Raw genomic sequence first — 24164 nt, forward strand, 5'->3', positions numbered from 1 at the left:
AGGAACTGGATGGGATTCTACAGAGGTCAGCTTCCACAGCCGCCATTTTCTCCAGGGGCACATCATCTCTATCGTCTGGAGATCAGTTGTAATTCTGGGAGAACTCTTGGCCCCGCCTAGAAATTTTCAGCTGTAGGCAGCAGTAGACCACTGGCGACTTTCCCAGTAAGTTCCAGGGCCAGTCCTCCCCACTACCAGGGAAAAAACCTGCTCTCCTCCACCATTTCCCTCCCAGTGGGTCCCTGAGACCAGAAGGAACCCCACTGGGTTCTTTGAACCCTATGTAAGGCACTGGTACTTATCTTCAGCTATCAGCCTGGATGACAGCTACACAACACCTGAACACTTTTGCGGAATGGACTGTAAGATCAGCCACAACTTGAGCTCAGGGCTTTTCCCTAGCAGCCCCAACACTATGCAACCACCTCTGTGGGGTCGTCTATATGGACCTCTTCTTGGTGCTTAGGAGTCAGTGTGAACTTAGTAGATGGGTTCTGAGCCACTGGCGACTTTCCCAATAAGTTCCAGGGCCAGTGCTCCCCACTACCAGGGAAAAAAAAATGCTCTCCTCCACCATTTCCCTCCCAGTAAGTCCCTGAGACCAGAAGGAACCCCACTGGGTTCTTTGAACCCTATGTAAGGCACTGCTACTTATCTTCAGCTATCAGCCTGGATGACAACTACACAACACCTGAACACTGTTGCTGAATAGACTGTAAGATCAGCCACAACTTGAGCTCAGGGCTTTTCCCTAGCAGCCCCAACACTATGCAACCACCTCTGTGGGGTCGTCTATATGGACCTCTTCTTGGTGCTTAGGAGTCAGTGTGAACTTAGTAGATGGGTTCTGAGGTAAGACTAGAGTGACCAGCTCTGAGTTGGGAAATTCCAGGAGGAGGAGAGTTGGATTTATACCCCGCCCTTAACTACCTGAAGGAGTCTCAGAAGGGCTTGCAATCTCCTTTCCCTTCCCCTCCCCATAACAGACACCCTGTGAGGCAGGTGGGGCTGAGAGAGCTCTTTTGAGAACTGCTCTTTCAGGAACAGCTCTGAGAGAACTTGTGACTGACCCAAGGTCACACCAGCGGCTGCATGTGGAGGAGTGGGGAATCAAACCCAGTTCTCCCAGATTAGAGTCCACGCTCCTAAGCACTACACCAAACTGGCTCTTGGGAGGGACAGAGCTTGGGGAGGGTGGTGTTTGGGGAGGAGCATGGATATGGTGCCGCAGAGTCCACTGTCCAAAGCAGCCATTTCCCCCCAGAAGGACTGGTCCCTGTAGTCCAGAGATCAGTTGTCATTCCATAAGATCTCCAGGCCCCGACTGGAGTCTGGCAGCCACAGGTCAGACTGATCTTACTTTTTCTTGGACATGTATCCGTGCGGATTGATTGCGACTACTTGGTTGGATTTTGGTGAACGATTATTATCGTGTATTTCATGAAGTAAATGTGGTACGTAATATTTCAATAAAAGAAGCCGCGCGCATGGGGGGTGGGGTGGGGATCCCAGCAAGGGGTGTAATTCAACAGTCACAATCCCCTGGCAAGCCTAGAGGTTTTCGATTGATTCATGGCGGAGATGTCCAGCGGTGGCGGCCAGCCAAGGGGACCACAGGGGACCTCCACGTCCAGAGGCAGTAAATCTCTCCACCCGAGTGCCAGGAGGCAACAGGAGGGGGAGGCGTTGGTCTCTCTGTGCCTCGTTCGTTGGCCCTCCGGGGATGCTGGTTGACCGCTGTGTGAGAAAGGATGCTGGTAGGGTTGCCAGGTCTGGGTTGGGAAATCCCTGGAGACTTTGGGGGTGGAGCCAGGAGAGGGCGGGGCTTGGGGAGGGGCCTCAGCAGGGTCCAATGCCACACAGCCCACCCTTCAACGCAGCCATTTTTCTCCAGGGGAGCCGATCTCTCTCAGCTGGAGATCAGTTGTAAAAGCGGGAGATCCCCAGGCCCCACCTGGAGGCTGGCAACCCGCCCACTGCTCTGATCCCTCCAGGGCTCTTCTTAGGTTATCGTGTTGTTGCTGAAGCTGCATTTTACACCCCACCCCCCCATCCTGGTATTTAGGACATCAGCATGACACATATTCTGAGGCAGGGGTCTATGTCACCGTAACATCAAGTTTGCCCTTATAAAGGGTGGCATGGCCGGAGAGAAGAGGGCACGACGATTACCTGAGGATGCTCTTTCCTGTGGGCTGTTTGACCAGCAAGTGAAGCATTGCCAACTAGCGCCTGCAGCAGCCTTTAGCTGAGAGCCAGTTTGGTGTAGTGGTTAAGTGTGCGGACTCTAATCTGGGAGAACCAGGTTTGAGTCCCCACTCCTCCACTTGCACCTGCTGATGTGACCTTGGGTCAGTCACAAGCTCTGGCACAGCTGTCCTTGAAAAAGAGCAGTTTGTGTCAGAGTTCTCTCAGCCCCACCCACCTCACAGGGTGTCTGTTGTGGGGAGGGGAAGGGAAAGGAGTTTGTAAGCCGCTCTGAGACTCCAAGTGAAGGGCGGGGTATAAATCCAATCTCTTCTTCTTCTTCTCATAAGCCCGTTCGAAAGGGCTGTCGGGTCCAGCACACCTCCTGGCTGCAGCAGCGCGCTTAGCATCCCCTATCTCTGTTGTGTGGGAAAAAGAATTGCACGTAGGAGCCAGCGACGGCATTTGCACCCTTGGAAAATGACAGAGTACAGACTTACTGGAACTCTTGCCTCTCCCCCCCCCTCCCTAAATGTTCTTCATTACAGTCAAGAAGCAGGGCCAAATATTTTTAATAATGAGAATCTGGATCAGGTTCAACGAGGGTTTTTTTCCCCCCCGAAGGGGGAAAAAAAACCCAGTTTAAAGTGTTTAATAGGTTTTTGGCTCCCCCCAACCAACCCCACACCATCTCACTGCCATGTGCACTTAATTAATCCCAAACCCATTTTGTCCCAATAAGAAGCCAAACTCGGCGATGGTGACATCATACTCCACGGCCCTGGTGTTTCAGAGCATCTGTCTATTTGGGCCCCTGTTTTGTTTTGTTTTTTAAAGTTGGGTGGAGGCCGGCTATTGGTTCAGGCCAGTTTGGTTCTTCTTCTTATGAAACAGATGGGAATCTACTGGCGTCTTTCTGAGTTTGTCTTTTTTCTGAGCCAAAGGAGCCGCAGTCTTGTTTGGAAAGAGGGCACGATGTCCCGGTCTGGAAGAAAAGCGGCAGATGGGCTTGGTAATGTCGCTGAGAAGTCATCCAATGGACATCTATGTGAGCAATGCCCTGCATGGCTTGTAGGGTTCCCAGCTCCAGGTTGGGAAATACCTGGCGATTTGGGGGTGGGGCCTGAGGAGGGCGGGGTTTGGGGAGGGGAGGGACTTCAGTGGGGTCTAACGCCATAGAGTCCACCATCCAAAGCGGCCATTTCCTCCAAGTGAACTGATCTTTGTTGCCGGTAGATCAGTTGTAATCCCAGGAGATCTCCAACCATCTCCTGGAGGTTGGCAGCCTGAAGGACATACTATCCCACAGTTCTTTGCAAACTGTGTTTCAGGGAACCATGGGGTTCCTCCAGAGTTGCCAGCTCTGAGTTGGGAAAGACCTGGAGATCTGGGGGGTGGAGCCTGAGGAGGGCGGGATTTGGGGAGGGCAGGGACTCAGTAGGGTGTAATGCCATAGAGTCCACCCTCCACGGCAGCCATTTCCTCCAGATGAGCTGATCTCTGCCACCCGGAGATCAGTTGTAATAGTGTGACATCTCCAGCCACCCCCTGGAGGTTGGCAGCTCTAAGCTCCTCAGAAGCTCGTTGAAAGTTCCTCAGTGAGGAGATCGAAGGGGCTGCTTGTCAACCACCCATAATCTTCCTTGGCAAAGCAGAGCTGGACATACCTTTATTTCCCTGGAGGCCATGGTGAGGCCCAGCAAGCTTGGCTTGAGGCCGTGTACATCATTCACAGGGCATGAACGTGACTTTGCACTCCCAAAATTTACGCTCTGAGCCACCAATCGTGGGCTGAACCTCAAAAACTGTCATGCTGTGGTGGTGGCAAAGTCAGTGGACAAGCCTTCTGTCCTGTAGTGCAGTTCTGAGCCACCATGCAGCAGAAAGGTTTCATCAAGAACCTACCCCAGAATCCTTTGCAATGCTCTGGAGTTCAGATGCAGATATCCAGAGTTTCCATGGTATTTGCATATATGTTCTAATTATCACTCTTCAGTAGTAGGCTTACCATTTGCCCACACATAGTGGGCAAACCCCGCCCTCGGTTCAACTTTTCACCGGCCGGCAGGGCTCTTTTTGTAGCAGGAACTCCTTTGCATACTAGCCGACTAGGGTTGCCAAATCTTTCTTACCTGGCGGCGGGGGGCTCCCGGACGGTGATCCCAAGCGCGCACGCCGCATGCACGTCAGCCGGATGTGACGTGATGACGCCGGTCACACTGGGGGCAGGGCCACAGCCATTTGAGGGGAAAACACAGAGTTTTCCCCTCAAACGGCTGTGGCCCCGCTCCCAACGTGCCCGGTGTCATCATGTCACATGCGGCTGACGTGCACGCCGGGGTGGGGTTTCCCCCGGGGCCTGATTCCGCAGCGGCGGAAATCGGGCCTCCAAAGCGGGGGGAAATCCGCCCCCCCGGGGGGATTTGGCAGCCCTATAGGCGACACACCCCTAATGTAGCCAATCCTCCAAGAGCTTACAGAGCTCTTCTTACAGGGGCTACTGTACGCTCTTGGGAGGATTGGCTACATTAGGGGTGTGTCGCCTAATATGCAAAGGAGTTCCTGCTACAAAAAGAGCCCTGAGTGGCTGATATTGTAATTCCTCTGTATAGATCTATGGCGTGGCCTCATTTGGAATACTGTGTACAGTTCTGGTCACCGTACCTCAAAAAAGACACTGCACAGCTGGAAAAAGTGCAGAGGAGGGCAACCAGATGATTAGGGGGCTGGGGCCCCTTCCCTACGAGGAAAGGCGGAAGAGACTGGGACTTTTCAGTTCAGAGAAGATATGATTCAGGGGGGACATGAGAGAGGTTTATAAAATTATGCACGGGGTGGAGAGAGTTGAGAAAGAGGCATTTTTCTCCCTCTCCCAAAACACTAGAACTCGAAGGCATCCAGTGAAGCTGATGGGCAGTAGGTTCGAGATGGACAAAAGGAAATACTGCTTCCCACAGAGAGGGATTCAAATGTGGGATTCGCTGCCAGGGGATGTAGTGATGATGGCCACAGGAATAAAACAGCTTTAAAAGGGGATTGGATAGATTCATAGGTCTATTGGTGGCTACTAGCCATGATGACTGAGGGGAACTTCCAGATTCAGAAGCACTAAGCCTCTGAATCCCTGAGCCAGGAGGAAACATCAGAGGAAGGTTGCCCTGTTGTTGGCCCTTCAGAGGAACTGGTTGGCCACTGTATGAGACAGGATGCCGGACTAGATGGACCCCTGGTCTGATCCAGCGGGGCTCTTTTTATGCTCTTATATTTCTTACCATAGAGTTTCTTGTGATTCCTAGATAGGTGTGACATCATTTCCAGGGGAAACCTGGAAATGATGACACACAATCGCTGATGGCCATCCCACACGTCCCCACCTCCCGACATCTCCTGCTGATTCCTAGGCTGGTTCTGGCAACTCTATGTTGTCAGCATGCATGGAAAGAGAGGTAGGAGCCAGAGGTTCTTGTTCTCTATGCAAGTGTGCTAGCGGTCATTCCTTCCTAAAAATCAGCCCCCCTCCACGGTGGCTCTATAGAGGTTCATAACCCAGCACATGGGGCCTGACGATCCAGTTGAGGGTTCTGACTGATGCTTTATGCCAGTGGGTCCCCAAATGGTCAGTACCATCCCTGGGGTCAGTGGGACTACCTAGGAGGGCACTATGGGGCAAGGAGGCATTGGGGGGCCCTGGAGGCCGGTCCCTTCAACCACAGTGTTCACTTATTTACCACTGACCCGGCTATGGCACCATTCTGGCAAACGGCACTCCAGGTTCATGCCTCTGCATACTGCTGAAACCTGGTGGAAACTATCAGCATTTTTGGTAAATACACCAACGGAGTCTAGTTAGAGCAGTATACCACGTTTTGAGAAACTGTCGTCACCGTATGTGCTTTTGTCGTAGGGTTGCCAGACCCCCCTCCCCCAGCCACCAGTGTGATTGCCAGATCCAAGTTGGGAAACTCCTGGAGATTTGGGGATTGAGTCTGGGGAGGACAGGGACCTCAGTGGGGTACAATGCCATAGAGTCTACCCTCCAAAGTACCCATTTTCTCCATGGGAACTGATCTGCGTAGTATGGGGATGAGGTGTAATTCTGGCGGATCCCCAGGTCCCACCTGGAGGCTGGCATGCCTATCTCATTGTCATTTTTCAAATTTTTGCTGTTAAGTCCTTAACATAATGACATTGAGTGTGGTTGTTATTTTCTTGTGTTCTTGGTTACTGAACCTGTTGATTATGAAGTGAGCTTTTTAGCTATATAAGCATTATTTTTGTTACAGCCCACCCAACATTAAGATTTCTAGGTTATATAAGGGTTTTAAATTTTGCAATCACTTTTTTTGAAAAGGAAAAAAACTTTTAAAAGGAAAAAATTAAGGGGGTAGAGGGAAAAACTGGAGTAACTGGGGAAATTTAGGGTATAAATAATAAAAACTCTGGTGATATGAGAAAAATTATGGTAAATAAACATAAATATTGGGGGGGAACTGGGTCTATTTGGGGGGGGGAATTAGCCAAACCTTCATAAAGAAAATATAACACATTGTCTTTATTCAGAATGGCAATAATAAAATGAAAGGGGGAAAAAATAAAAGTATTAAAATTATTAAAATATTGCATTACAGCTGGAAGAGTGAATCATGCCAGGCAATGAACGTTTGCTTCTCGGTTATGAGCACTTTATAAAAGATGAAAGTTTGGCTCAAAAGCTGCAAGGCAACTAAGAACAGATTAGAAGGGGAGTCTTCAAAGCCTAGGAAATTCTTCTTACTAACATACTTGTTGAGATATTTACGAGTTCTCTCCCTGTTTGTCACGAAAGCATTTACTGTTTGTTATGCATGCTGATTTCTATTTAGAGATCCAATAGTTTTGTCTGCACGTATTTCCCGCTAGAGCAAGGTGACAGAATGCATAATTAGCTAGTGTTGGGAATCTCCAATTGGTTAATCAATAGTTTGGGGATGAGCCACGGGAGAGAGCCTAAGGTTTCAGTTTATTGGTCTTTGTTCCCTCTCCTTGAAGTTTTCCTCTCTGAGTCTGAAATTAAGTTCTTAGAGAAGCAACATGTAGTTTATAGCTAGTAAGGATGACTTCTTTTACTTTTGTAATCCAAGTACCCTGTACCTGTTCTCAGTACCTAACAATACTTGCTTGTGCAACTGATAGAACACTATCAATGACTGTTCACTACCGTGGGTGTGTTGCTGACTTGAACAAAGCAGTGCCAAATGTCTTTACTATTCACTGTATCATTCATTGCCAACATCTGATTGCAAAAAACCTCGATGATCGCCTGCACAAGTCAATACACACTGTTGTTATTGACATTTCTGATTGCTATCCTTGCACTGCAGACAGTGTTAAATCAAAGCTGGTGGAACATTTTAGTGTGGTCATCCAACTTTTCCCCAGGCAAAGAAATTGACCCCAGATTACTAAACATGGTGATTTAAGACTCTGGCTGAATGACTTTAAACCAGACACTGGGAAACTGGTATCGCTTCATCAAGCCCATCCATTGCATTAAGAATTTACCGAACAGTGACATAGTTACTAAATGTAGTATCTAAGATTCTTGATAAACGACTATCAGACTTTGAGGACCTGGTGGCACTGGATCAATTTTGTCAATTTTGTTGAATAACTTAAAAACATTTAAATTGGATTTTAAATAAATGTGCAATTAATTGTTATTGTTTTGAATGCTATTATTATTATCTTCCTTAGTGGGTCATACAAACCGCTATTCTGAATAATGCTTTTTATAGGGTAGTAGGAGGCACTGGGGATGAGTTTATGTAACCAAGGGAGCAGAGGCCCCCCCCCAAAAGTTCAGGAATCACTGCTCCGTGCTCTACTAGATCAATCCTGCCAGCAAGAAAGGAAGGAAGGAAAGAAGGCTGAGGCACCCAAAAGAAATATACTGTCTGAATGTTCAAGAGCGCTTAGAAAATCTGCCGCCAGAGAACAATATGGCCCATCTAAAAAACATTTAAAATTATTGACATTTTAATCTGATAGTTTTGCAGCTGGCCCACATAAAGACAATTATTTTCCCAACATTTTCACCATCTTACTTGGGTTTGTAGAAAACAATCCTTTTGGGGTTTTTGCTTTAATTCACCTAAAGGATAGCAGCACTAATAATAAGCCATGCCTACTTGTCAGGATAGCTGGAAGGATTAATGAGAATTTCTGTCTGTCAAAGAGCCTGAAAAATGCTAACGACTCCAGAGATCAGCTCTGAATGTTTCTGCCTGACAAGTTGAAAGTACAACCTTCCTGTTTTATGTGATGGCAAGAAAAGGACTCCTGTTACAAAAAGCAGGAAGTGATTCACAAGTTCCAAGGTTGCCAGGCCAGAAGTGAAAAACTAGAAGTGATGTCACATCACTGTAGGAACTGCTGGTGATTTCTCGAGCGATGTGATGACACTTCCAGGTTTTCCCTGGAAGTGACATCATGCTACATACGACGATGCTATTTTTTGTCATCTGCTGCCATTCAGAGCAGTGGCGGGCAACAATGGCAACAACAACTGTCTGGCGAAGCTATAGTTGTAATATTTTACATATGACTGTCAGGAGGGGAGGAGCAACATGCCCCTCCTGCAGCTCCCTCCCTGGGTCCCAGAGAGGAACTTGGTCCCAGAGGAGAATCAGGCGAGGGAGGAGTCAGAATTAGCAGTCACTGCCAGGTGCACGGGACGCGCCCGAAGCTGACTCAGGGGGCCGGGACCCGGGGAGTAGGCTTGCCAAGTCCCCCTGGGGGGTGGGGAAACCCCCACCCCAGAGGCCCGTTCCCCGCCCCTGCCGGATCGGGCCCCGGGGGGAACTTCACCCCGACGTGCACATCACCAGGAAGTGACGTGACAATGCCGGGCACGCTGGGGGCGGGGGTCCCCCTCTTCCATTGACAACAGGCCGGAGAGAAGTCAAGCAGTTATCCAGGAGGACCCGGTCTACTCCCTTGCCGGCTAGCAAGGGGTTCTCCAGCAGTGAAAGGGGGACACCTGGGAGGGTGCGGCAGACACCCTCGGCGACGCTGGCCCGATAGTGAGGAAGAGGGGTGGGAGTGTGAACAAGGGAAGGAAGAATGAGCCAATCCTTTGGCTACCCTCCTCTGAGAGGGGAGGGGCAGGAACAGGACAAGAGGTGCTGGAGGGAATAAAGATGCCGACCAAGGAGGATGAGCCTGCGCTCCTGTGAAGACCGAGGCTGGGGGACTGGAGGGGAGAGAGAGAGAAAAGAACGGTCCCGTCAACTCGAGAAATAGGAGCGAGGAGGAGCAGAACAGGGGCCAGGTGAGGGCCCCCCCCGAGGACTCCGAGGTCTGAGCGAGCATCAGCCCTGACAGGAATCCGAGACCCTGGGACCTGCCCCTCACCTCTCATCTACCCAGGATGACCGATGGCTTGACAATGACCAGGAAACAAACTTGGACTGGGAATCTGATTCTGGTCTAGTAAGGTTGCCAACTCTGGCTTGGCGAGTTCCTGGAGATTTGGGTGCGGTGCCTGGGAGGGTGGAATGTGGGGAGGGGTGGAGGTTCAGTGGGGAACACGTGACATGATGCCGTACAGCGTAGCCTCCAAGAGCTCAGTGGGGAAGTGATGCCAGACCATCCCCCCCCCCCAAAGCTGCCATCTTCTCCAGGAGAATTGACTCTTGTGGTCGGGAGATCCGACATAATTCTGGGAGACCTCCAGACCCCACATGGAGGTTGGCACCCCCGTGAACTGTGAACATTTTGCTTTGCTAGGTGTTACTTTGCCATGAGCCGTGGCTGCTCTGGCGGCTACACGTGAACTATGGCAGAAAGTTCCAGAATGGCTGACTGCTGCTGGGACTTCAGTGACTCTTGGCTATGGGTTTGACCAGGGCTCTTTTTGTAGAAAAACCCCAGCAGGAACTCATTAGCATAATAGGCCACACCCAACATCATAAACTCATTAGCATATTAGGCCACACCCCCATGTTACCAGAAGTGTGCTCATCCAGCCACACCCACCTTTTGCTTCTTATTCTGTTTACCTTGTTTGTTGTCCACCAGGGCCTTTTTTGTAGCAGGGACTCCTTTGCATGTTAGGCCACACACCCCTACTGTAGCCAATCCTAATGTGTTTCTGCTGTTGGGTGTGGCCTGTTATGCTAATGAGTTCCTGCCGGGTGTGGTCAACTCGGGAGCCAGCCGGAACTCCGTTCCTGTGCGTTCCTGCCCCAAAATAGCCCTGGGTTTGACTGAGTTTTGTGTTTTGCACAGCTGGAAAAGTTCATGGGTCAAATCCCTTTAAAGTAGGGATGCCAGCCTCCAGGTGGGACCTGGGGATCCCTTGGAATTAGAGCTCCTCTCCATACAGAGATCAGTTCCCCTGGCAAAAACACATGCTTTGGAAGGTGGACTTGATGGCCCTGTGCACCGCTGAGGTCCCTCTCCTCCCAAGAATCCACTCTCAGCTATCCAGGAGTTTCCCATCCTGGATCTGGCAACCCCCACCCACCCCCACAGGTGGGCAGGGGGGACCTGGCAACTTTACTTTAAAGCATTCTGTTTCCCTTGAACCAAACGGTTCTTTGGAGGCTCCGGGAAAGAGGCCCGCAAAGAGAAAACTATACATTCTGTGTGTGTGAAGTGTTAGTGGTGTACGGCTGCGTTTATGACTTCAGCAATGACTACTGAATCGGGGGGGGGGGGACGAGACAAAACAGAGTTGATGCCCTCCTGAAGGAGAGGCCAGGAGAACAGTTGGCGGGAGTCCGCGGGGAGCTTGCTGGTCACATGGCCCTGGCTGGCTTCCTGGTTTTTCAGCTGCCAAATTGCATTAAAAGAAGCTAAAAATACATGAAATATTTTCCTTTCCTTATATTACGCGACAGCGTCAGCAGTTGCTGTAGCTGCTACGAGCCTTGTTATTTGATAACCAATGGGGTTATCAGTGCAATTATGAATTATAAGGCATGGTGGGCTATCTGTGCGGCAGTGCATGGAGTGCCGCGGCCGTCTTAAATAGGGCCAGGGGTGCTCACAAACAGGTGTGGGCTTAAAGCATACTCCATGCAATGAATCTTGATGTATGGACTTAGGACTATCTAACGTGATCTTTAAGTAGCTAAAGGCTAATCTCGAAGAGCTCAAGGCTGATCTTTGAAATGGATTCCCCACTCTTTTCACCCAGGAGGTTTTTTTAAACAGAGAGTGGTATTTTCCCAGTTGTTTTATAATTAAAATCCTTAGTCTTTTTATCATATTTCCCCTCTTTTTATATTAGTGCCGTGAGCCACCTCGTGACCCCAGAGGGGCCGAGAGCATGGGTTACATATACATTTTTTTACAAAATATATAGAACCAAAATATTAGCTTACAGCAACACAGAGCCCCAATTCAAACTGGGGGCTCTTTTCCCAGTGGTGGTCCCAGTTCGAACGGAGACCCACGCAGGATTACAATTTAAAGTGTAAAAGATGGTAGTGCAAATCGATTCATGGCTCTCATATACGGTTGCCAAGCAGCCAGCAGAAGATTGGGGGAGGTGGGGACACGGGGGCAACCATCAGCAACAGCATGACATAACTTCCAGGAATAACCCACAAGTGACATCAAGCCTCTCTATAGCAGGGCTCTTTTTGTAGAAAAAGCCCAGCAGGAACTCATTAGCATAATAGGCCACACCCAACAGCAGGAACTCATTAGCATATCGGGCCACACCCCTGACAGCACAGCTCATTAGTACATTAGGCCGCACCCCCTTGTTACCAGAAGTGTGGTCATCCAGCCACACCCACCTTTTGCTTCTTATTCTGTTTACCTTGTTTGTTGTCAAAACCCAGGGCCTTTTTGTAGGAGGAACTCCTTTGCATGTTAGGCCACACCCCTAATGTAGCCAATCCTAATGAGTTTCTGCTGTTGGGGGTGGCCTATTATGCTAATGAGTTCCTGCTGGGCGTGGCCAACTTGGGAGCCAGCCGGAACTCCGTTCCTGTGCGTTCCTGCCCCAAAATAGCCCTGCTCTCTAGGAACCCAGAAGTGAGACCACGTCATCAACCCGGAGCGGTGGCAAGAAACAAGGCGGGGCCAGAGGACACACCGTTCCTGCTGGGAGACTGGCAACTCTACTCTCCTGGTATCATGTGTTTGACTAGATTGGGTTGCTTCCTCACTGACTACTTTGGGACGGACGTCATTCACAGTGGCTTCCTGAGCAGGCTTACCCCCTTCTAAGACCACTTGAAGCCAGTGGGCTTAGAATGGTGTAACTCCGCTTAGAATGACACTGTTATTCCTTCATTTTTAATCTGCAGCTGTTTGAGGGGCGAAACCTGATGGTGTCGCATGGAAGTATCCCGTGAAGATCCCAGTCAAACAGGATGCCGTACCTACAGCTCTTCCTCTTGCCTCCTTTTCAGTTCCTAGGGTACGGGTGGTGACCTCCGGTGGATCCTGCTACCATCTTGTTTCTGGTGTTTGCAAGAGCACACAACAGCTGAGGGAGAAAATGGGGCATTTCCTACCCCTATTCTATCACTCCACTCAACAAGATTTGAAGCTATCCTCCAATTTAGGAGCCTTCCTCCAATTTAAGGGCTCTTCTGTTGGAGGACGGTGCCTCAGGCTGGAAGAAGACTGGCTGGAATTGGATCCACCCCAATAAGCCCTGTGCGCACAATGTATGCAGGGGTACGCTATCCCGTCCACAGGGGTTGTGGGAACGAGCGAGGTGTCATGCCCCCACACGCAACCAAGTACTTCCCCCACACACACACATGTGTTCACCCAAACATGGGCACAATGCCTGTGCGCTAGTCTCCACCCCCACGATCAGGGACACTTGAAAATATTGTGTTCCCAATTACAGGAATGGATCCTATGTGCATGGTTTGTACATAAGTATGGAGCTGTACCCAGACTCAGGTGAAATGCACGTAAGCACTGTGGGAGAGATCTGGGGTTTGTTATTTTGTTACGGTTTTAGTTGGGAATGTTTTTAAAACTTTTATCGTCAGCCACCTTGAACCACAAGGAAAGATGGGGTTAAAATGTGTTAGTAAATAAATAAAATTGGTCACGTGCCGAAGTGGCACCAGTGGGCTTGCGCCCACTCTCCATCTATGTGCACTGGTATGCTGTATGTGCAGGGGAGGCTGTACCTGTGGGGTTTGTGTTAGGTCCCTGAAAGGAGCTAGAGTGGGAACAAACCCTGGAATGGGCTAGGGGTGATTTGCAGTGGCACTCGGGGCGGGGGGGACATGCCTTTGAAAATGAGAAAGGCCACATCAGAGGCAGAAAGGGAGTAGGCATTCCCTTTCCCATTTGTCAACAAACTGTGGGTTGGAGGAAGGAAAAGAGAGTGGGCATTCCCTTTCCCATGTGTCAACAAACTGTGGGTTGGAGGAAGGAAGATTTATGCCGCAAGATGCCCGTAGTAACAGTACAGCATTAAGCTACTTTTCCAGTGCCTACTTTGGGACTGGTTCAGACATAACACTGTAATGCGTATTCTTTCCGGGCAGTGCCCATCATCCAGGGAACAACCTTGGGCTTAGGGCCGGGATGTCCCGGTTGCCACCCAAAGGCTCCCTCTGGGCCCAGATCGACGCAAGAACGCAAATCCTCCGTGGGACGTCATGACACAGACACACAGCAAAACGTGTGTCACTTTTCCGAGGGAAAACAACAGCAAAGGCTTAATTTGGACCTGGCCTTTACCGAAGGCAGGGATCATCTAACAGCGTCCCACGGCCCTTGGCAGTGATAAGAAGACACAAGCAGCAGGGAAGCGGCAGGGAAACAGTAAACACGACCGCAAGCCACTGGGCACTCAGTTGGCACAGACGCAGGGATGGGACGACACGGGAGGTGGTAGCATGACGCAGGTGAACCAGCTACGAGGGGGACGTTCTTCAGATGACAATGCATTATGGCCCCCACCCAACTCCATTACATTACAGCCTTCATTCAGTATTCGTTTCATCCTGCATTCATTCCGTTCCACAGTCGGTCTGTCTTCATTTTACTCTTCTCTGTTAGTTAAAAAGGTAAAGGTAAAGATTCCCTTGCTCGAAAGCCAGTCGAATCCAACTCTAGGGTTGCGGTGCTCATCTCCGCTTCAAAGCCAAAGAGCCAGCACTGTCTTAAGACGTTTCCGTGGTCATGTGGCCGGCATGACTAAACACCAAGGCGCACGGAATGCTGTTACCTTCCCACCAAAGTGGTACCGGAGTGGTACCTATTTATCTACTTGCAATTTCTTGCTTTCGAACTGCTAGGTTGGTTGCTTCTCCACAAATGAAGCTGCCTGATACTGGATCAAAAGAACAACACTCACCGCGATGAGTAAAACCTTAATGTGTTTTGCCAAACGTTATACATGTATACAGTTCCCTCTGAGCTGAGTTAGTGTGAGCTAGCTCACAGTTTTTCAGCCTCCAGCTCACACATTTTTGTCCCAGCTCAGGAGGGATGGCTCCAGAGCAAACTAATTTATGTAGCAGCCAAATCGCTTGCTCACAACTTGAATGCCAAGAGCTCACAAAGTAGAATTTTTGCTCACAAGACTCCACAGCTTAGAGGGAGCAAAATATATACATTACTTAAACAATTCTACATTTCAGGTTTTTATAGTATTGTTTTTATCCGTTGTAAAAATCACAGTGATTCTTGGAAAAGAGAAAACTGAAACAGGAGGACATCCGTGGCTACCTGTCGGGTCACTGGATGCTTTACGAATAGATTTTGATTGCTATACAGCTGAGGCATGTTCAAGTATCACTTCTCAGAATTTATTGTTAGTGAGAATTCGTTCTCAAGAAGATTGCGTATAATCAAATAGAGTGTCACCACAGTGTATTAGAAAACTGGATTGTGAAGACAACCTATATATATGACGTTCAATTTATTACTATTGAGGATTTTCACTTAGAAAGATTTCAGAAAGTTAGAAAGTTTCAGGAAGATCCTCAAATATATGGTAAAAACCTGAAAAGTAGAATTGTTTAAGTAATGTATGTATTGTATACATGTATAACTTCTGGCGAGATGGTTAGACAGTGTCATAGATGCAACGAACATGAAGTTGAGCAAACTTCAGAGGACAGCGGAAGACCGGAAGGCCTGGCGTGATCTGGTCCATGGGGTTGCGAAGAGTCAGACTCGACTGTGCGACTGAACAACAACAACATAACTTCTGGCAAAATACATTAAGGTTTTACTCATCACGGTGACTGTTGTTCTTTTGCAGTTTAATTCACTGTGAGCCCGGTTTTGTTTATGTTATGTATTGAATCGTCTCTGATTGAATCACCCTAGAGACTGCCTGAGCTTGGAGCACAAGAACAATAGCCGACCAGGATTCTGGAATAAACCAATCAAGTACTAATGTTTTGTAAATAGGTTATCACGGGGAGTGGGTATGTATGAGGTGTGGTGTTTTGCATGCATATAAGCAGGGCTCCGGCCCTGCTAGAGTTGTCTTAGAATTAAGCTGAAATCACGCATAAACGATGAGCTGATCACTATACGCGTCTCGAACCCAGTATATCTCAGTTTATTTTACTGATACTGGGTCAGGACAATGGACCTTGTAGCCCTGGACGCTGACAAGCAGCAGTCTTCCATTACCTCTGTCCGGGAGACCCTTCCTGGACTTCTAAAACTTCTCTGAAGTGGAGATGCTGGGGGAATGAACCTGGGGCCTGCTGTGTGTGCTCTGCTTAGCTACAGCCCTGCCCTAAAATGGGAGAAGAGGCAGCCCAAATATGAGCCGGTCTTACAAGTAGGGTTGCCAAGTATTACCTCGATCCGGAGCGAGGGAGTCCCGGGCTGCTCCCGGAGCGCGCACTCTGCATCCACGTCACACGGAAGTGACGCGATCACGCAGGGCATGCTGGGGGCGGGGCCATGACCATCTGAGGGAAAACCATAGAGTTTTCCCTCAGATGGTTATGGCCCTGCCCCCAGCGTGCCCCGCGTGATCGCGTTACTTCCAGATGACGCGCACGTCGGGGTGGAGTTCCCCCCGGGGCCCGATCCGGCAGAGGTGGGGAACAGGCCGGGGGGACTTGGCAAGCCTACTTACAAGGGACTTCTGCAGGCCGGATCTCCTGCTGCCTTCTACCACCTGCCCTCAGTCCAGTGAGCAGTGGGAGGAAAATGGGGGAGGGAAAGCAACCCTGACAATGCTTTGATGTGACTTCCAGATGAAGACCCCCAGAATGACATCACGACCTCGTGCGACAGGCTAGGAATCCCAACCTCCCAAACTCTGTGGTGGTGGAGGAGTAGGAGATTGGATTTATACCCCGCCCTTCACTACCCAAGGGAGTCTCAGAGCGGCTTACAATCTCCTTTCCCTTCCCCTCCCCACAACGGACACCCTGTGAGGTAGGTGGGGCTGAGAGAGCTCTTGACAGAAACTGCTCGAGAGAGCAGCTCTGAAAGAACTCATGACTGACCCAAAGGTCACACCAGCTGGCTGCAGGTGGAGGAGTGGGGAACCAAACCTGGTTCTCCCAGATTAGAATCCGCGCACTTAACCACAACACCAAACTGACTCCGTAAATACTATACAGTTTGGGGGGGGGTTCCTAACACATTGCAGGGGCTCAGGAATGTTATTTCCAAGTCTTCTCCGGAAGGGACACTTTCTCCTCCCGGACCCCACCCACGAACAGCTCCCTGGGAGCAGGGGCAGGGGCCTGGCACCCTGATCTGGGCATTGTATCGATCTAGTGCCTTTTTACCCCACCCATCCTCCCAGGAGCTCAGGGCGGCAGCCATGTTTTTTCTCTCCCATCTGCCATTTTACTTTCACAACAACCCTGTGGGGTAGGTTAGGCCAAGAGAGAAAGCGATCGATCCAGGGTCTCATGAAGTTGCCAACTCTGGCTTAGGAAATTCCTGAAGATTCTGGGGTGTAGCCTAGGAGGATGGGATTTGGGAAGGGGGCTTCGCTAGGATGTAATGCCCTGGAACTCACCCTCCAAAGCAGCCATCTTCTCCAGGGGAGAACCGATCTCCCTCGTCTGGAGATCAGTTATAATTCCCAGAGATCTCCAGGCCCCAGCACCTGGAGGTTGGCAACTAGGGTTGCCAGATCCAGGTTGGGACATACCTTTTATTTGTTTATTTATTTATTTTGGGCATTTTTACCCCGCCCTCCCCGCGAGTGGGCCCAAGGCGGCTTACAAGGGGCGACAGCCCATGCATAAAATCCAATAAAACAGTAAAATCATGATAATAACAATAATAACATAATAACAATAATAAAGTGCTTCAATAACAAGATGGTCCTGAGTGGTTATGTTGGCATCTTCAGGTCAGCCCCGTTGGGATACCACTGTCCAGTAGATCGTTCATGCGTTGTTAATATCACACAATATATGGCTGAGCTTCCCAGGGCGATCCCAAATCCTGTTGGCGTTGCCACCGTTGGTGGTGGTGGCAGCCCCTATATGAAAGCCTGGAGGAAGAGCTCCGTCTTGCAGGCCCTGCAGAACTGCATAAGGTCCCGCAGGGCCCTGATCTCCTCCGGGAGCTTGTTCCACCAGGTAGGGGCCGCCACTGAGAAGGATCTAGCCCTGGTCGCAGCAAGTTTTACCTCCCGAGGACCTGGAACCACCAGACGGTTTTGGGTCCCCGACCGAAGTGCTCTTGGGGGTATATACCTGAAGATCTGGGGGTGAGGTGGAATCTGGGGAGGGCGGGATTCGAGAAGGGGACGGGCTTCAGCGGGGTACGATGCCGCAGCGTCCGCTTCCCCCAGGAGAACTGATCTCTGTTGCCTGGAGATCAGTTGTAACCCCAGATCTCCAGGCATCACCTGGAGGTTGGCATCCCTACATGGCAACCCATTCTCCTGGCAAGGGGGGGGGTTTCCGGCTCTCCAAATTCCTAATCCAACACCCTGACCGCTATACTACACTGAATCTCCGTAAGTGAGCTCCATTAGAAAACCCGCCTTGTTTCTGGACCTGGCGAGAGCCTGCTTTTCTGCTTTCTATCTCTGCCTGGCTGTCAGGCGTCCCAGCCGTTGTCCGGAATGCAGCTGGATGCCAGATGCCCGCGTCTCGGGCTCCCCAGCTGCTGCTCCTCCGCGGCCACCACTCTGGTGCCCATTATAAAGCGGCTCACCTTGCTGTTTCTGCATGGTGGTGAAATCTTCAAAGGTGAGGGTCCGCACGGGGGGCCTCCAGAAGGCATATGTTTCCATAATGGCCTCCAGGCCGGTTCTGCAAAACGGGACAGAAAAACAAAAGGGGGGGGAGGAGTCAGTGAAGCAGGTAGATCGGCTTTAATAAACGAGAGGATTTCGACTTAATCCTTCTCCCTGTCAGCAAGCAGCGGACGGACGGTTCTTTTGTGTGCAGCCGTTCCTTCCGACACTTGCCCCAAACGTGGCGGTTTTGATCAGCGCCAGCGTTTAAGGATACAATATCAGCACCCCCATACTTTCCCCCCTTTAATATTTTCCTGTTGGCTCCTAAATCATTTGCCCCTTTGTGCAGAGCCATTGTGGTGATGAATTGGCTGCCGCTTCTTTGATCAGAACAGCTTGATCTTTCCAAGCTGTGCAGAAGCGAATCTCCCGTGGGCCTGAACCCAGGGAACCTCCGGAGGGGAGATCAATAAGTGAACTGGAACATACACAGAGAGATACAGAGAGAAAGAAAAGAGGCCTTGCCCATAGTCTTGCCAACTGACAGGTGAAGAAGAAGAACAAGAAGAGGATTTTTTTTATACCCTGCTTTTCTCTAACTTGGGGGCCACTGTGGCTCAGAGGTTAAAACGCTGAGCTGCAGACTGGAAGGTCTGTAGTTCAGCAGTCCGAGACCCTAGCTCCACATGACGGAGCGAGCACCCATCTCCGGCCCCAGCTCCTGCCAACCTAGAAGTTCGAAAGCGAGAAACTGCAAGTAGATGAATAGGTACCACTTCAGTGGGAAGGTAACAGCGTTTCGTGCGCCTCGGCGTTTTGTCATGCCGGCCACGTGACCGCGGAAACATCTTTGGACAGCGCCGGCTCTTCGGCTTGGAAACAGAGATGAGCACCGCCCCCTAGGGTCGGATTCGACTGGCTTTTGAGCAAGGGAAACCTTTACCTTTACCATTCTCTAACGTACGGGGTCTCAAAGCAGCTCACAATTGCCTTCCCTTCCTCTCCCCACAACAGGCACCTCATGAGGCAGGTGGGGCTGAGAGAGTTCTGAGCAGGGCCATAGCCAGTACTGGGGACTTGGGGGCTGTGCCCCCTTTTGCAACCCTAATGCCCCACCCCAATGTTGTCTCTCTCCTCCCAGAGAAGTACCTGGCCTTGTGGGGCTTGTTAAGCTGGGCCGCTGCCATATCAGCCCTTCTTCTGTTGGGGGGAGGGAGCCTGGGGCTACCTGTTAAGTCGCTCGCTTAACAAAGTAGTCGGAGAGTGATTCAGCAAGAACACAACTTTATTCTTCAACTCGAACACAACTCCAACACGGTTCAACATCTGATAGCCAGAACAGCCTTTAAATGGCAGCTGTCCTGCTTTTAAACATTCCCGGCTAATGTAGCCACACCCACTTTACAAATATCAACCTATGAGATTGCAGAGATAAGGTCCAATCACTGACGTTCCCGCTCAGGGAGCTTGCTTGAAGTGATTAGCTTGTTACTTCCTGGGCTAGCAATACTATTGGATGGATATGGATCCTAGCTCAGGACGAAGCTTAACATTACAGTTCAGTTAGACGTTTCACCACATGTCATGCATTCAAGGCAGCTTTGAATACACTACACTACCCCCCCTCCGAAAAGTACCTTTCCTTTTGGGGTCGGCCCAAAGCAGTTCCTGTAACCCCCTTTCCTTTCGCAGAAGGAAGGAGGGTTACATGAATCGTTTTGGGCTGGCGTGGAGCAAAGGAGGGGGAGGAGGGAAGTGGAGGGGAGGGGAGGAGAGGAGAGGGAGAATAGTAGCTACTTACCCACATGAATACGTGGGTCACATGAACACACTAGCAATGCAGGCGCAGTGGGTAAGTAGCAACTACTATCCCTCCCCTGCTTCATTAAAAAACTACTTTCCTTCCCCCCTACTCCCCCCCCCCGATTCCTGGCTACAGGGCTGGTTCTGAGGAGAACTGGAACCTAAAAAAAGGTTAGTCAACTGCAAAGATTTTAAAAATTATATATAAGGGCCCAATTACATAATATAATACAATTTTTAAAATCTTTGTTTAATAAATACATGTATCTTTTTATATATTTCATATATTAAGCTTTTATTGTTGGCCCTTCTTTTGCATTTGACGAACTTTTTTAGGTTCTGGATTCTAGGTTTTAGATTCAGTTCCCTCCCCCCTTTTTTTGTCCCAGTCTGAGAGAACTGGAACAGGCCCAAGGTCACCCAGCAGGCTCCACGTGGAGGAGGAGTGGGGAATCAAACCTGGTTCCCCGGATGAGAGTCAGCCGCTCTTTATTATACACGACACTGGCTCTCACATGGGGCCTGGAGATCTGGGATTACACAGCTGCTCTCCAGACAAGAGAGATCACTTCCCCTGAGGAAAATGGCTGCTTTGGAAGGTGAACCGTATGGCATTCGACTAGGGTTGCCAAGTCAGGCGTTGCGCCGCAGCGGGGGACTCCATAGAGTTTTCCCTCGGATGACCGTGGCCCCACCCCCAGCGTGCCCGGCGTGGTCGCGTCACTTCTGGGTGACGCCCATGTCGGGGTGGGGCTCCCCCCGGGGCCCGATCCACTGGCGGCAAGGAACAGACCTCTGGGGCGGGACTTGGCAAGCCTACATTCGACCCTGCTGAGGCCTCTCCCCTCCCACTCCCCTCAATCTCCGGGAATTTCCCGACCCGGAGCTGGCAATGTTACTTGTTGCCAGGCCCACAGTTAGGGCTGCTAGCTCTGGGTTGGGCAGTTCCTGGAGATTTCGGGGGTGAAGCCTGAGGAGGGGAGGTGGAGGTGGAAAGTCACAGAGCCCATCCTCCAAACGATCAATTTCCTCCAGAGGAACTGGTCTCTGTCGTCTGGAGATCAGTTGTCATCCTGCGATTCTCCAGGCCCTAATCTCCAGGCCCTACGTACAACCCCCGGCTCTGGGTTCAGACTGACTTCCTTAACGACTGGCCTGAAAGCAAAGGATGGTTTGGACACAGGGTTGCCAGCCTCCAGGTGGGGCCTGGAGATCTCCCGCTATTACAATTGATCTTCAGGCAAGAGACGTCAGTTCCCCCCGGGGAAAATGGTTACTTCGGAGGGCGAATTCTGTGGCATTGTGCTCTGAGGAGGCCTCTCCCCTCTCCAAACCCCGTCCTCCCAAGGCTCCACCCCCAAACTCTCCAGGTATTTCCTCAGTCAGACCTGGCAACCCTCGCTGGAGAATAATGCCGCGGCCCAAGAAGCTGAGCGTAAATCAAGGGAGACCCGTGTGCCTCCCCGCATTACAACTCCGCTCCCTTCTGCCCTGATTCCCACCCCTCAGCCTGCTGTTCTCGTAGCCCACTAAATCTGAGAAGGTGCTCATATTCAGCATCTGAAGCGCCGGCGTCTCCAGAGCCTCTGAAGTGCGGCTTTGCGTTCTTTTATCATCTTATTGTCGTGCCCAGGGGTCTTGTTGTAGAAAAAGAGCTGCCGGAGCTCATTAGCATAACTCATTAGCATAACTTATTTGCATATGCCACGCCCCCTGACATCACCGGAAGTGACAGAAGGCCACACCCCCTGACATCACCGGAAGTGTGTCAGAAGGCCCGGCTACTTACCCTCCTGCTTCATCCTCATTCCCAAACGGAATGAGGATCGAAGCAGAGGGCGGGGTAAAGAAGGGGGCGGGGCTTCACCACGTGACCGCCCCGCCCCCTAGAGGTTCTCTTCCGGAGCTCCGTACCTGAGAGCTCCCCCCCGACTAGAGCCCTGGTCGTGCCAGATATCAAATAGTATCACTTTAATATTGTAAGGAAAGAAGATTTTATTATTTTTAAGATTTCCTCATAAATTTCCCTCCAGAAAAACTGAATGACTGGACATCCCCACCAGATATGAAAGGAAGTACCTTTCATTTTACATTTCCTCCAGCAGTTCGGGCTAATATATTCTGTTAAGCTTAGATGGAGTTAAATACCAGTTCGAAAACATTTTAAAATATTGGTATCTAATGCACAGTATTCTTGATGTATTTGAAGAGAGGTCCAAATTTCTTCCCAATCTGATTCAGTTAGTTCTATTGACATCTCTTAACATACCTTGGTATTGGAGCATTACAAATATCCACCAAATAACTTAAACTTTTTTTTTAAAAAAAATGGAAGTGTTTTCAGTTCACATTTATGTCATATATGGAGACCCCATAGGGTTTTCAACATTCAGAGGTGGTTTGCCATCACCTGCCTCTGCATTACGACCCTGTTATTCCTGGGATTTCTCCCATCCCAATACTAATTAAATTAATTAATTATCGTATGGCAGCGTGTGTAGTATAGCCAGGAGATCCTAAGATTGTCTGGCAGCCAGAAGTTCAAGCTCTTTTTAGCCTTATGCACTACTAGGTGACAAGCTAGACTTGTTTTTAAGGCAAGAGACATTTAAAAGGTGATTTGCCATTGCCTGCCTCTGCATCACGCCCCTGGGATTCCTTGGAGGTCGCCTATCCAAATACTAGCCAGGGCTCTTCTTTGCGCTTTGGAATTACCGTCGTTTAAAATGTCTTCAACGCTTCTGATCATGCTGCTCCCCCCCCCACCGCCATTTTTACCGAGCAGTCTTTCTTGCAGTTTTTAATGTTCTAAGTTAAGCACTATAGCACTAGACCAAAACAGCACTTTGGTGCTGCAGTGGGACCACTGAGATGCCTGCAGCTGTTGTTACATGGGTGACAACAGCACCAGAGTGCTGTTTTGATCTAGCGCTATAGCGCTAGACTTTGAACATTAAGAAAAAAACCCTGAAATAAAGCCCAAGCAGCAAAAAAGGATGGGAGAAAAAAACCTGGCGCTGCTTGAAATGGCCAGAGTGCTTCAGAAATACTTAAACAAATCAAAACTATGATGGGAATTGACCCTTCCCTTACCACGGATCACATATTCTTTAACAGATGGAACCCTAGAGATTACTCTTCTTCCCTCTCTGACGCCATTTCAGTTCTTTTATTCACTGCTAAAACTGCCTCATGCTGGAAAAGTAAATGAATCCTAGGTTTATCACTATGGCACCAAAAATTACGGGAGCAATCTATTTGGGCAAAAATAACTGACAACTTATCCTATCTTGATTCTCAGATTTCCTCATCCAATTTTGTTACGATTTGGTTTCCCATTATGAACTACTTAGTAAAACAAGATGGAATTCTTAATGTGATGGATGATCTATGTGGTAATTATAAAGTATTTCGGATACTCTTATCTTAATGAAATTGATGGATCAATACGCATTGTTATAGATTTATATATATGGTCATCTCATTCATTTATGCTATACTTCTGGATGTACTGATGAGTTTTGTTTCCTTCCTCTGTACTGTGGTTTTGAAAATATACAATAAAACATACATTTTTTTAAAAAAGAAATTACTCATTAAATTTGCTATATTGAAATTTGCTATATGAAACTCTCGTCCCTGGTAGGCAGGTAATTTATATCTACTCAGGAAGGTGGGGTAGGGCTGAGTAGATATAAATTACCTGCCTACCATTTTTCTTCTCACCTTGACACAGAGAGTACTCCATCCTTCTGTGTTAGACCTCTGAGGATGCCAGTGACAGCTACTGGCGAAATGTCAGGTCCTACAATGCCAAGACCACCGCCACACAACCTGGAAAATCTACGACAGCTAATGAACTCCGGCCGTGAAAGCCTTCGACAACATATTAAGCTTGCAACATCTTGACTTGAACAGAAAACAACTTGCTTCATCATTCTGCAATAACCTCCTACAGTTGGCATGACCCAGGCAGTAGTGGGCATTTTCTCGCTTTTGGCTATTTATTTATTGTTTT

General features: G+C 49.5%; 1 protein-coding gene across 1 annotated transcript in view; it reads right to left on the reverse strand.

Annotated features, from left to right (window-relative positions):
- Positions 1–24164, reverse strand: part of TBX15 (T-box 15) — a 162755-nt gene that overhangs the window by 8384 nt on the left and 130207 nt on the right. The window contains exon 12 of the mRNA XM_015416481.1: positions 18319–18416. Coding sequence (XP_015271967.1) covers positions 18319–18416 — 98 coding nt within the window. The remainder of the gene's footprint in view (positions 1–18318; positions 18417–24164) is intronic.

The sequence above is a fragment of the Gekko japonicus genome, unplaced genomic scaffold (assembly GCF_001447785.1).
Source record: "Gekko japonicus isolate JY-2015 unplaced genomic scaffold, Gekko_japonicus_V1.1 scaffold2305, whole genome shotgun sequence".
In the NCBI taxonomy this organism is placed as follows: Eukaryota; Metazoa; Chordata; class Lepidosauria; order Squamata; family Gekkonidae; genus Gekko; species Gekko japonicus.